The sequence below is a fragment of the Tenrec ecaudatus genome, chromosome 8, assembly GCF_050624435.1.
Source record: "Tenrec ecaudatus isolate mTenEca1 chromosome 8, mTenEca1.hap1, whole genome shotgun sequence".
NCBI classification, from domain to species: domain Eukaryota; kingdom Metazoa; phylum Chordata; class Mammalia; order Afrosoricida; family Tenrecidae; genus Tenrec; species Tenrec ecaudatus.
In genome coordinates, this window is record NC_134537.1 from 100939910 (window position 1) to 100952617 (window position 12708).

Below are 12708 nucleotides of genomic sequence, written 5' to 3' on the forward strand. Positions count from 1 at the left end.
AGTAACCTTAGGCTTAGTCGGTAGGTTTTTGAAATAGGAAACTGGGGACAGGGATGAGGTTGTGGAGGTGGCCTGACTTCAGAGGGCGATAAGGGGAAAGCATTGTTGGAGAGGGAGATAGTAGCATGTAACTTGGTTAAAATATCCCTTTCCAGCAAATAGAATTTTATTAAACGTGCAAAACAGCGATTGGGTTTGCCTAAGGGTTGAGGGAGACTTATCAATTTCCACTACAGAAATCTGGGAAGGAAAAGTAGGACCCGAGTGAGAGGGGATCACAGAATAGGTAGCCCCCATATCCACCAAAAAGAGATGGACTCACCCACTACCTTGAGCGTGACCCTGGGCTTGGCAAGGGTTACCGGAGTCGAGGAGCTAGGGCCTCTTCAGTCCATGAATCCCAGCATCTCCACACCTTGTAGCTCTGTGTCTGGAACTTCCTGGATTTCGGCGCCTCGGCTTTGCGGGGCCGGGGGCAGAGCCAGGGTTGGGCAGTCCGACTTCCAGTGGCCTGGCCGTTTGCACAGGGGTCAATGTTTGGTAGGAGGCTTGGGGCAAGCTTTTGCCCAGTGGCTGTCGCAGCCACACTTGAAGTAGGCTCCTGGTAGTAAGCGCTGGCTCCCCTGGGGAACGCGGCAATGGACGGGATTACCTGCCAGCCTTAGGGCTGCTACCAGGGCTTGGGAATGGAGGCTAACCATCTGTTGGACCCTCGCCTGGCGAGTAGCCTCAGCCGTTTCCTCCTGGGCGTTGAAAACTTTAAATGCCATTTTTACCAGATCCTGTATAGGGGTTTCAGGGAACTCCTCAGCCCTTTTTAGCTTTTTTTTCTAATGTCAGGGGCTGACTGAGAGATGAAGGAGAGGCTAAATAGAAGCCCCGCTTCTAGACCCTGGGTCTAGACGAGTATATTTTGTGAGTGCCTCCTGGAGGCGGTTAAGAAAGAGAGCAGGGTTCTTATCTGCCTTTTGGGTGACTTTCCTTAGTTTGTCATAGTTGACAACCTTGCAGGAAACTGTTTCTAAGCTTTTAATGAGGTATCAGAGAATTAGGTTGTTTTTTTGTGTGTGTGGGGAAGGTCGGACCCCTGGCCAGGCTGGTAATTCTAACCGGGGTTTTTTAGTGGGATGGCATGTGCCTTCAAGGGGACATTTGGGTTGATAGCGTGGTCTTTGTTTACTAGCTGGCGACCTGCATCAGAGACTTGCTCACGCTCTTTTCGGTGGTAAGGGTAGAAGCAAGGATTACTTGGATGTTATGCCAGGTAAAATTATACGTTTGGGTAAGGTAAGTAAGTTTTTTTTAATAAATTGAGAGAGGTCTGCTGAGAAAGAGCCCAGGTGGGTCTTTATCTGTGACAAGTCCTGTAAGGGAAAAGGGACATTGACTCGGATGAGTCCCTCTGTTCCCGCAATCTCTCTTAGTGGGCAAAGGGCAGCGGGAAGGTTGCGAGAACGGGTATGAGAGGCGACCGGTGAGGACAGGGGAGAACTATCGGACGGATGACAGGAAGGCGCAGTGGGCAGGGGAGACTGATAGGGTGGCAAGAGCGGCGTGCTGAGGAGCTTGGCTGGCTCTTCAGGGGTTTGAATGTCAGGTTCCTTCTGCTGAGGGGATTGAGCTAACAGTATTTGGTGGGTGGAACAGTGGCTACAGAGCTTGGGGTGGGAGGGGGGCACACAAGTCCCAAAAAGCCTGTACATAGGGGACTTCAGAATCCTTACCAGTCCTCCTGCAGGAATTGTCCAGGTCCTGTAAAACATTGAAATTGAGAGTGCCAGTCGGAGGCCAACGCAACTGGTTATCGAGCTGATACTTGGGCCAGGCAACTTGGGAAAGAAAAACAAGTTTTTTTCTTTCACAAGGTCTGGGTGTAGCCCAGGCTGGAGAAGTTTTTTTAGAGACAGCCCAGTGGAGTCAATGGGTCAATTTTGGACTGCCTGGTGCCCATGGTGAGAGTGAGATAAAGAGATTCAGCTTACAGACACTGCAGAGGTGTGAATAGGAAACACACAGCCAGGTAAAACAGTTCTAGGCTAACTCTGTGAGAGTCCAGTCTGAGGGGGAGGCGCCCGACGCCCATTGTGAGAGTAAGAGGGAGGAGAAGACATAGAGATGCAGCTTACAGACACTGCAGAGGTATGAATAGGAAGTCCACAGCCAGGTCAAAAGCTCTAGGCTAACCCTCTGAGAGTTAGTCCAGTCTGGAGGGGGCAGCTGCCGCGAGGCCTATTGCCAATAGTCCTGTCAGTGGTGGGACCTTCAGAAAGTGAATGCCAGTGCATTAGGTAAAAGGCCACACGGAAAGAGGGAGAGGGAGTGAGCAGAAACAAGGTTTCGGTTTTCCTGGTGAGCAGGACCAGGCAGGAGTCACTTAGGCGTCCCTAAGTGAGACCTGGCTGGGACAGCAGTGAAAGACGTGGGGAAGGGATTGCCAAGACGTCTCAAGAACAATTATTCCCCAAGGCCACGGAAGGAGAATTCCCGGCACGGCCGCGTCTTGGATGGGAAGACTCCGCAGAGCTCAAAAACTGAAACCAAGCTTGGATAAATAGAGAGAAGTGGAAAGAAAAAAGGGAACTCACCAGGGCAGCTGCAGGTTGGTGTTGAGCGCGTCCTGGAGATTTTGGGGAGATAGGGGAGCTCTCAGGGGACCCCCAAAGGAGGGGGGAGCCACACACCTATCCCGGGTTCTCAGCACCATAATGTAAGGTTTATTTGGGCGCGAAACAGAACCAGAGATCCAATTAAGAAAGTTTTAGAAGCAGGCTTTATTGAGAAGCTTGCGGGCGGGATCAGCAACTCAGGGCATTGAGTTATTGAAGCCGCGCAGAGGGAAGTTTGAGTGGTGTTTTTATACACCACCCCCCCTGACAGGCACAGGGGGAAAAAAGGGGACAACTATGCTTACACAAGGGATTGTAAGAAAAGGAAGTAATTGTTAAAATTTTCTGGGAGTTGAGGGGGAGTTGGGCAAACTGGCTGAGCAAGCGTCTAGAAGTTGGGCAAGCTGACTGAGCAAGCGTCCTGTTAGTAAAAATATGCTGGTTTTATTCAAGGGAGGGGGGGTAGGTACAGGGTAAATTTCAAGAACTTAACATAGTTCCAAAATCAAAATGGAGTTACTTGTGCTAAGATCCTTCAGTATGGTGTCTCTTTACCCCTCAATTTGGAAGGAGGATGGGGAAAGGTTGAGGGGGGGGGGGGATGAAGAGCTGACACCAAGGGCTGAAGTAGAAAGAAACTATTTTGAAAATGATGATGTCAACAAATGTACAAATGTGTTTGACACAATGTGTGTATGTATGTATGCATGTATTTTGAAAGAAGCTGTATGAATCAGCAATATTTTTTTTTTAATTTACCCCTCGGAGCGGGGAGGGAGGGGGGAAAAATAGAGGACCTGATGCAAAGGGCTTATGTGGAGAGCAGACGCTTTGAGAATGATGAGGGCAATGAATGTACAGATGTGCTTTACACAATTGATGTATGTATGGATTGTGATAAGAGTTGTATGAGCCCCGAATAAAACGTTTAAAAAAATGTATCCCTCCATTACACAACTAACTGCCTCTAAGACCCATTTGGTTGTGGGGAGGCTGGCCCCCAACAACTTTCCCGACTGGCGAAGGCTTGTTTTTCCTGATAATTGTGTAGCCGTATAGTGGACACTCAACAAAGGAGGAGGGATGGAGAGTCCTTTCCTGCTCCCAAAGCCCTGCCTCTCTCTCGCCGCTGGGACTTTCCCACTAGCACCCTCACTGCTGGAGCCAGGTCTCAGCTTCTCCACACCTTCTGATCTGGGGCCATCCAGTTTCTTCCCTGGGGGGTTCCACCTTCATCAAAAAGCAGAACCACAGAGATGGAGGTGGGGTAAAAAGGGGAAGATGGCAGAGTCCATACAAACATTTGGAAGCTGATTTTGGTAGCAATTATACATGCTATCTGAAGTGAATGAAATTTGGAATGGTACGATCTATGTATTAAATCTCCACTAATAATAATCAGAGAAAAGAGGGGGCGCAAAACCACAAAACAAAAGCAGAAGCAAATGCCAGTGGCTTTCAGGACTAGAGGAAGCCCCGAGGGACGGTAAGAGTTAATTAGTCATCTAGTTGGGGAAGAATGAGGAAGACAAGGGAGCCTTGGCCCTTGAGGGAGGTCACTCAGCGCACTCTCCCTGAGCCAAGGACTGCCTTCTGACATCAGCAACAGCTGTACGCCCCAGCCCTCTGGCTTCCCCTCCTTCCTCTTCCCCCTCAGCCTGGCCAGAATTCTCCACAGGATGGCAACAGCGGGGCCTTGAACATTATCTGCTTGACCTGTTCCGTAATAACCACCTCCACTGTGGGTCGGCACACGTGTGCACGAGGGCTGAGGGTGCACGTGTCTTAAGTACACATGGTCGGTGGCACGTAGGCCTTCCCAGAACGCCCCTCTAGAAGCTCCTTCTATTTCTCTGTTTCTGAAAGCCAGAGGGCCCAGGCACTGGCTGGGAACTCACATCAAACCCGGAGGCCTTGGTTCCATTTGGTCTTCTCTGAGACCCTAGAGTGGGCAGATTGTATAACTCCAAAGATGTTGCACCCCGATCTGCTTCCCCAGTGGGTCACTCAGAGAAGGGGCAAAAGACGGCTCTGCAGAGAGCCTGGAACTGAGTGCTAGCTAGGGGCGGGTGTGTGTGTGTGTCCTGAAAGCAGAATCGAACATGATGCCTGACTCAAGCAGATAAAAATCCCACAGGAGACAAGCAGATACATATAAACCAGTAGCTCAAGGCTAAGCTATACCCCTCGAATGGTACTGGCATAGGGTGTGAGTCAGAAGAACAAGACATTCCAGAGGGCGGTATGGTCAAGGAAGGCCTCCCAGAGGCACTCAATGGGCCTTGAGGACTTGGCTAGCAGACCCTGCTCTGAAAGAAGACCAGCACCAGGGACTCCGTGGGTTCCTGGGCCCTTCCCACTCACTCACCAGAGACTGTCTGGGACTACAGGCCTCGCTCTTCTTGGTGGGCTGCAGGAACAGGACCTGTCCCCGTCATCCTCTCTGGAGTGAGAGCAGGTGGGGACATGCTACTCCTGTCAGCCTTCCCTCTGCCACCAGGCCCAGGATGCACTCACACACAGGAAGCAGGCCTTGGGCTGGGGTGATCCTCTAGACCCCTCATAATACCTGCAGATGAATCTGGCTTCAAAGCTACCTCAAGGTCATCCCTAAGTGGAAAGCATTTCATCAGAGAGCTGCGATGCCGCCCAGGAGGACTCTCTGGTAACTGTAGAGCAGACTGGGCTGCCTTGGAAATCTAAGAATCAAAAGCCACACCCACTGCCATTAAGCTGATCCCAACTCACAGTCACCCTACAAGGCAGAGGAGAAGTGTTCCACAGGATTTCCAAGACTGTAAATCCTTGTGGGAGAAGCCTCATCTTTCTCCTGAGCAGGGGCTGCTGGCTTTGAACCACCAAGATAATGATTAGCAGCTCAAAGTTTGACCCATTGCACAAGCAGAGGTTTGCTAGGCAAAATTCACTCCTCACTGCCATCAAAGTGCCTCCCTGTGGGTTTCCAAGGCGCACTGTTTATAGAAGTAGGAAGTCCAGAGGCTGGTTGATTTGAACTGCCGACCATGCAGTTCGTAGCCCAACACTTAATCGGTACACCACCAGGACTCAGGACCTCCAAAGTACCAAGACCTGAGTGAACATGCCTTCCCATGATTTTTCAACTTTTGCAACTGCCAGGCCCCACAGCACAACTAGTCCAATGCAGACTGCTGCGGGGAGAATGAAGGTCAGGTCTCGTTCCTCAGTTCCCTCTCCAGTTCTGTCCCAGGTTTTAAGAACTTAAAGGGCTGAACAAGTATTCAGCCCTGAGGTGCCACCACCCTCGTCCCAGCCCAACCCACTAACAAGGAGTCACTGAGAACGGATGCAGAAGGGGACTTCTCAAAGAGCAGTTCTGAGCCTGGGCAGCATTTCTTCTCCAAGTGTACTCCACGGGATCACAGCATCGGGAAATATCTTTAATGCCTGATTTGAAACCTCAACTCCAGAGCTACCAAAGCCAGCGTCTGAGGATGAGGGCTAGAAATGGGCATTGAACACTTAAGTATCCCAGGTACAAGGGAGTTGTGGTGGCGCAGCAGGTGAGGCGCCAGCCGCCCACAGGAGAAAGATGAGGCTGTCTGCTCTGACAGATTAGTGTCTCCGAAACCCTGGGAATGGGGGGACCCCAAGCACTCCTTGAGAACCATGGTACGAGAATGTCTGCTTTTGTCTACACTGCCTCCATCTCAGGGCTGTTTGGCACCAACCTCTCCACTCCTTTCTGCCTCAGACCCTACGCACGCCCCGCCAACAGCCGTGGCAGCCCAGTGAGGCAATCCCTCCATCCTTGACCCTGCTGTCCTTTGCCTAGTGAGTGATGGCTTTTTTATCTCCTGATGATGAAGTACAGCCTTCAGCTGGGAGTATTTAAGACGCAGAAGCTACTGGACACCCAGCCACAGCTGCAAGTCCCAGAGACAGACCTTGGCCGACTCAGGACAGAAGGACCACTCTTGGGAGCTAAAGCTAGAGCAGCAGCAGCAGCAGCAGCAGCAGCAGCAGCAGCAGCAGCAGCAGCAGCAGCAGCAGCAGCAGCAGCAGCAGCAGCAGCAGCAGCACTCCCGCCACGCCCCTCTACCGCCTGCTGCTAGGAAGCAATGCTGCTTGCAACATTTAAGCTCTGTGCTGGGAGCTCCTACCGACATATGCGCAACATGAAGGGTGAGTTCATTTTCGGGGTGGTGGTCAGGCCAGGAGCTCCTGAGCAATGTGGTTGAATGGGAAAATAATTAAGTGGGAGACAGGCCATCCCGTTCTGATCCCAGCTTTGTCTCTTTGTGGGGTAGCCTGGGCATGTACATCCCTTTCCTTCTGGGTCTGTGTCCCCAGCTGAAGAACCAGGCTGAACACTAAGATGCCCTTGTCCCTTCCAGTCTGTCATTTCTGGTCTCCCCTTCAGGACTCCAGTCTCTCTTGAACTATTCCTGACTTTGCCTTCTTTGAGGGCTAGAGGTAGCTGGTACCACAGGTACCCAGGCAGTGTCTCGACCATCCGTGGTGGAGGAAGAGAAAAGCTTTGACTCCAATAAGCTTGAGACTGGGCAGAGGAGAATGAGGGGCAGGAGGACGATAGAAAAGGGTGCTAACACATTATAAAAGCAAGATGAAAGAAAGTGGGTGGGAGCCAACAGTAGTCAGGACTAGGCAAAAACCAGGCACTATATGCCAGTTTGGTCAGTGGCACGATAGATTGCACATGGTGCTGTCAACTACCAGATCAGCACCATGACGGGAAAGTTAGCAGACAGAACGGTGTTTTTCTAAGCACTCCCTGGCCAACCATCTCTTATCCCCCATGCAGGGGTCAGGCACCAGGCAGTGCTGGCCATTGGGCAGGAGCTGAACCGAAGAGCCCTTGGCGGGCCAGCCCCCAGCACATGGATTAACCAGGTCTGTCGCCGGAGCTCTCTGCTTGGTAAGTGCTGAGCCTTCGTCCAGTCAGGAAGCTCCGAGGGCCCACAAGTTGGACATGTGTCTCAGTTTTGGCCTCCTTCCCCACCCCACTCAGAATTTGGGGAGGCTAAAAGTAGAGTTCCTCAAGGCTAGATGGCCTCCCTCGGACACCTGCCGCTGTTATCTTGACCAGCAGTCTGGATCCTATCCAAGGCTTGGGTTTGGGGTCTTCAAAGGAAAGCTTAGGTGGAGAGATCACAGGGCTGAAAGGGGTAGGAAGACAGGGGAGCTGGAGAACATGCTATGTCCCTAGGTTCTCGGCTGGAGGAGACGCTCTACAGTGACCAGGAATTGGCCTATATTCAGCAGGGCGAGGAGGCCATGCGGAAGTCCCTGGGCATCCTCAGTGACCAGGAGGGCTGGAAGAAGGAGAACCAGCAGGTAAGGGAGGTAGAGGAGCCCAGAGCTCCTCATAATTGATGCCAGCTGGGATCCTTGGTCTTCTCAGATTCCTGCCTGGTCCGGCAGCCCCAGGCAGCGAGTGCTTCTAGCATAAGAACTCTCCTTTCCCAAGAATATATTCCCAGCCACCACTTGCCACCCCGTCTGAATCAGCAAACCCACAGCAGCAGGATGGACAGTCTGTGCTGGTCAGGCTACTGTGCGTGCGGCTGAACAATGCAGGGGCCTGGGTTCAGCTCTGCAACAGGTGGCAGTGGTGAGGGGAGCAGGTTTAAGGGGTCCCTGCTCCCGAGCTCCACCAGCCAGCACTGGGAGATGGTACCAAGGTCCAGGTGAAAGACTAGTAGTTCCATCACTTGAAACTGGCGGCTTTGTGTTCTGCAAAAGCTCACCGGCTGCCCATTACTGAAACTTCAGGTGAAATCTCTTCCAGCGCAGGGTCCCAGGGTGGTGGAGATGAAACTATCAAGTTTGAGACAAGAAACGTGGGTGGGCTGTCGGTCCCCCTCTGCCCTTAAAGGACCTGAGCAAAACACTGAACTCTCTGGGTTGCACATTCTTCATGTGTGAAACAAGTTAACTATCCAAAATCCTGAAGAGCCCATCCAACATTTTACCTATCAAATTCGGGGGCTGTACTCTCCCCACTCCCAGGTTTCCCTGTGGGATCTATGAGCTTCTCAAGTCAAACAAGGTTTTTTTTTTTTTTTTTTAATTGGACCTACTAAACGCACAAAAATAAAAGCTGGAGGAGCAGGGAGGTAACCTCTTTGTCTTCAATTGGCCTGAGAGCCTGTGGCAGGAGTGTGTCCTCAGGCCTAGCTAGCCTGGAGACAGTGGCTCTCCCCTTCTGACCTTAAGTGGTATTGCCTATGGGCCCTAGGTAGAGATTGTGCTTTCTAATCATTGACTTGGGTCCCCTTTCTGTCTCTGACAGGCAAATGGAGACAAAGTGCTGAGTAAAGTGGTCCCAGATGTCGGCAAGGTATTTCGGTTGGAGGTGGTGGTGGACCAGCCCATGGAGAGGCTCTATGAAGAACTTGTAGACCGCATGGAGGCTATGGGAGAGTGGAACCCCAGTGTCAAGGAGATCAAGGTGAGGAGAGTCCAGGTGTGGGTGGCAACTTTGGGAAGTCTGGCTTGAGAGGTCAGCCAAAGAAACGACCCCATGAGGTGGGTGGTGCTTTAGTCCCAGTACTAAGTAGAGACTCTGGTTCCCTCATGGCCTGATAGGTTCTTCAGAAAATTGGAAAAGATACAATCATCACCCACGAACTGGCTGCAGAATCTGCAGGAAATCTCGTGGGGCCCCGTGACTTTGTGAGTGTGCGGTGTGCCAAGCGCCGAGGCTCCACCTGTGTGCTAGCTGGTGTGGCCACACACTTTGAGGAGATGCCTGAGCAGAAAGGAGTCATCAGGTAATACGGACAGCAACCTCAATGCTCCCTAACAGTCCTGTGGACATGCACCTGTGTTCAAAGGCTTGAATTCCCCAGCTCCAAAAAGAAATCTATCCTTGATCCTCATTCTTAAAGGGCCCTACAAAGGAAGTAGATGCTTAGTTTCCAAAGCAGGGGTAAAAGACCAAGATTGGCCATACATTCGCCAGCCAGTTTACTCTGAGTCTCTAAGAAGAGTTGAAACTCAAAACTCACTGCCTTCGAGTTGATGACTTAAGGCAACCCTATAGGACCAGGTAGGACTGCCTGTTTCCAAACTGCTGACCTTGCAGATCGCAACTGAATGCATAATCACTGCACCAAGACTCTGCACACACACAAATATCTTAATACTTTTCTAAAACAAGGGCAAGTTCAGTCACCGTGTATGCATGCTCTATGACTAGCAATGAAAACCGTGCAATCATTGATAACAATTAGAAGCTAACAGCTACTTGCTGAAACCCTTTTCCTCACCTCCCCAAGACCTAGAGACCGAAAGGCCCCGCAGGTGCTCTCCAGGTTCCTGTTCCAGCTTACAACCATTATCCTAGACATCAGTTCTGTTTAGGGGGCAGGATGTCAACATGCAAAATATTATCCTTGGCAAAGGGTGACATTTCAGATGAAGGCGATGTACTCTAGGAAAGGCTGCCTAACAGAACTCGCCTTCAGTAGACTGCTGTCTTCTTGACTTCTTTCCATTCATTTGCCAGAGCTGAGCATGGTCCCACTTGCATGGTGCTTCATCCCCTGGCTGGAAGTCCTTCAAAGACCAAACTCACTTGGTTACTCAGCATTGACCTCAAGGTGAGGGGATGGGAGGTGGCCCAGAGGGTACGTGGTAGTGAGAAAACCAGGCGAATTGTAAGAATCCACTTCGATTTCCATAGAATCACGGACTTGAATGGTGGACTGGTTCTTCCCCCATCTCAAAATCCTGCGAGGGCTCCTTATCACCCACATCAAATTTCAACTATGCAAGAAAACTTAGGCACAGGAATCTCGTAGGGAAGAGGGGAATCAACTTGCCCTGGGCCACGCAACGGGGAGAACACAGGCTTGAAATCTGTCTTAAAAATCCTGTGCTTGTTTCTGAAGTGAAGATAGCAGGACAGCAACACAGTCCTTGACCCGGGTCAACTCTCAGGTTGCACTTGTGAACAAACTGGGAGACTAAGTCCCAGACAATCCTTAATTTTTGTGAGAGGGCTGAGGGGTGTAAGATCATCACCCAAAGATGACCAAGCTCCCTTCTATTGCAGGGGTGGCTGCCAAAGACTATCATCAACCAAGTCCTATCGCAGACTCAGGTGGACTTTGCCAACCACCTGCGCCACCGCTTGGAATCCCAGTTGGCCTCTGAAGCCAAGGGTTAAGATCAGCCTGCAAGCCTGCTTTAAGATCCTCTTCGGGGGCAGTGGGGTGAGATTTCAGTGTTTAGAATACGACACACTAGGGCTCGAGCTGGAAAACACGAGGACCAAGGGGATGCCGCTCTTGGGCAGAGCCTCCTTATTCATTCACTGTGAATGAAGGTGAAGGCTCCAAGTATTTGTAAAACCTTTTCTGGCTTACTTGCTCACCTATAAAGACCTTAAATTGCAACTTGCCTATGAGTGTGGGGAATATTAGGAACGGGGACCAAGACCTCCTGCTTTATGGGTTCAAGAACTTCATCTGCTGCAGGCAGTATGTGTAGACAAACGGGATTTACAAAGGGGGAGGAAGCTTATGTAATTCCCCTTAGTAAATACCTTCCAGAAATCCACTTTTCTATTAAAAAATAAAAACTACATAGTGCGCTGGTTCCCTCTTCCATGAGTGTGTTGGTGAGAATAAAGACTCATAACTAACACAAAAGCATTAGTCTTGAGCCTATCTAGAACTTTACCTTGAACAATTAAACCAATTCCTCTAGCTTATTAAAATTAAAGAAGTTATTGGAGGTTTGTGCCATCCCATTAGACTCTATTCCATCTTTTCTAAAAATTCCATTTCTATGTTAAGTATTAGCCTAAAATCAGTTCTTACTTGTATAACTGATAAGTCAAGTAATAGGCACTGGAAGGTGGTGACTGGGGACTTTTACCTGCCTAATTAAAGGGAAGGACAATAGTGCATTAAAATAGAAAAAGAATAGTATTTCTAAGAAAATCCAAAGTACTTTATTATCTTTCCCAGCATACTGAATCTCAGGCCAGCATCTATTCTTCCACCTCTGGTTAGTTTTATTTCGGACACTGAGTTGTATGAGACTGTCACAGCTATGTGCTCTTTGGGGGCTGCCAACTTTAGTTACTAGACTAGTATCTCAAGACGGGTGGGGAGGGGGGAGGAGGGAGAAGGGCAGTATGCTAGCACATCTCCTTTATTCAGAGACCTTATGCTTTAAAAGTACAGATTACTTTGCTAAAATTTGAGCAGGTTGAAGAGTCCCAGTGCTGGTACTGTGGCCTTGTGCTAGCTCTAACGGTTGGTGGTTCAAATCCACCAGTCACCTTTTGGGAGTGCCATCTGCCCTGTAAATATTTAGTCTCTGAACCCTAAGGAGCAGCTTTACTCTGGTTTTAAGTCAGAATCGATTTAATGGCCATGGGGTACCATTTGAGCGCTTCCATTCTAGTTCAAATAGCATTGAGGGTTTCGTCGTTTGGAAATAGGGATCTAGCTTATTTATTAAACCAATCAGCATTAACAGGAATACATACTGGTGATGTATCGGAGTACTGTGGTTCTACAATTGATCAAAGTATTTATTATTTTTTATTCTGTTTCTCCATTTAATTTTAGCATGGATGAATTTATAACACATTTGAGTTTCAGAGTAAGAGAAAATAGTGGTAGAAGTATATCTAGGGCAGAATTATCATCCACCCCCCCCCCAAAAAAAAGAATTACTGTCCCTTCCCAGCTATAATGGTTAATTTTTAAAGGAGCATATTGTGGATTCAAAAGACAACAGGCTGTAAGTAAAGAAATGGGCTTTCAAAAGAGATCATGGTTTTGAACTGGATTATAATCTGCCTTCTTCAAATTCTGTATCTGTGTTTTTGTGGCATGTATGGGCATATTTTCCATTTTAATTTTACTGAGAATAAAACAAGTTCTCACCATGACCCACTCATAGAGACTGCCTTATGTATTGAGGACTATGTGAAAAGGGGACCAACGGTGGTCCATGTGGGAGGAGACCCAGGTTTCAATCTGAGTTATGCCCTCATGAGCAGCCACCACCACTTGGCTGAGGAGGTTTGTGTGTTTTCATGATGCTGAACACGTTCCAGCAGAGGTTCCAGACTGCG

At 49.6% G+C, this 12708-nt stretch overlaps 1 protein-coding gene across 2 annotated transcripts; it reads left to right on the top strand.

Annotated features, from left to right (window-relative positions):
* The first annotated feature begins 1947 nt into the window (after window positions 1-1947).
* On the top strand, window positions 1948-12515 carry STAR (steroidogenic acute regulatory protein). 2 transcript variants are annotated; one of them, XM_075556694.1, is made up of 9 exons: window positions 1948-2288; window positions 2467-2599; window positions 6460-6770; window positions 7411-7524; window positions 7816-7943; window positions 8902-9060; window positions 9198-9382; window positions 10120-10213; window positions 10669-12515. In XM_075556694.1, the coding sequence occupies exons 3-9, from the start codon at window positions 6707-6709 to the stop codon at window positions 10780-10782; spliced, it is 858 nt and encodes a 285-aa protein (XP_075412809.1). In that variant the 5' UTR covers window positions 1948-2288; window positions 2467-2599; window positions 6460-6706; the 3' UTR covers window positions 10783-12515. The 2 variants fall into 2 exon arrangements, with proteins under 2 accessions (XP_075412809.1, XP_075412808.1); XM_075556693.1 differs by having other exon boundaries at window positions 1948-2599; window positions 6455-6770.
* The last annotated feature ends 193 nt before the right edge of the window (window positions 12516-12708 follow it).

Coding starts and splice junctions, on each gene's coding strand:
- STAR (XM_075556693.1), top strand. CDS start 6,707: ATGCTGCTTGCAACATTTAAGCTCTGTGCTGGGAGCTCCTACCGACAT. Junction 9,061..9,197: donor CCAGTGTCAAGGAGATCAAG/GTGAGGAGAGTC, acceptor ATGGCCTGATAG/GTTCTTCAGAAAATTGGAAA. Junction 10,214..10,668: donor TACTCAGCATTGACCTCAAG/GTGAGGGGATGG, acceptor CTTCTATTGCAG/GGGTGGCTGCCAAAGACTAT.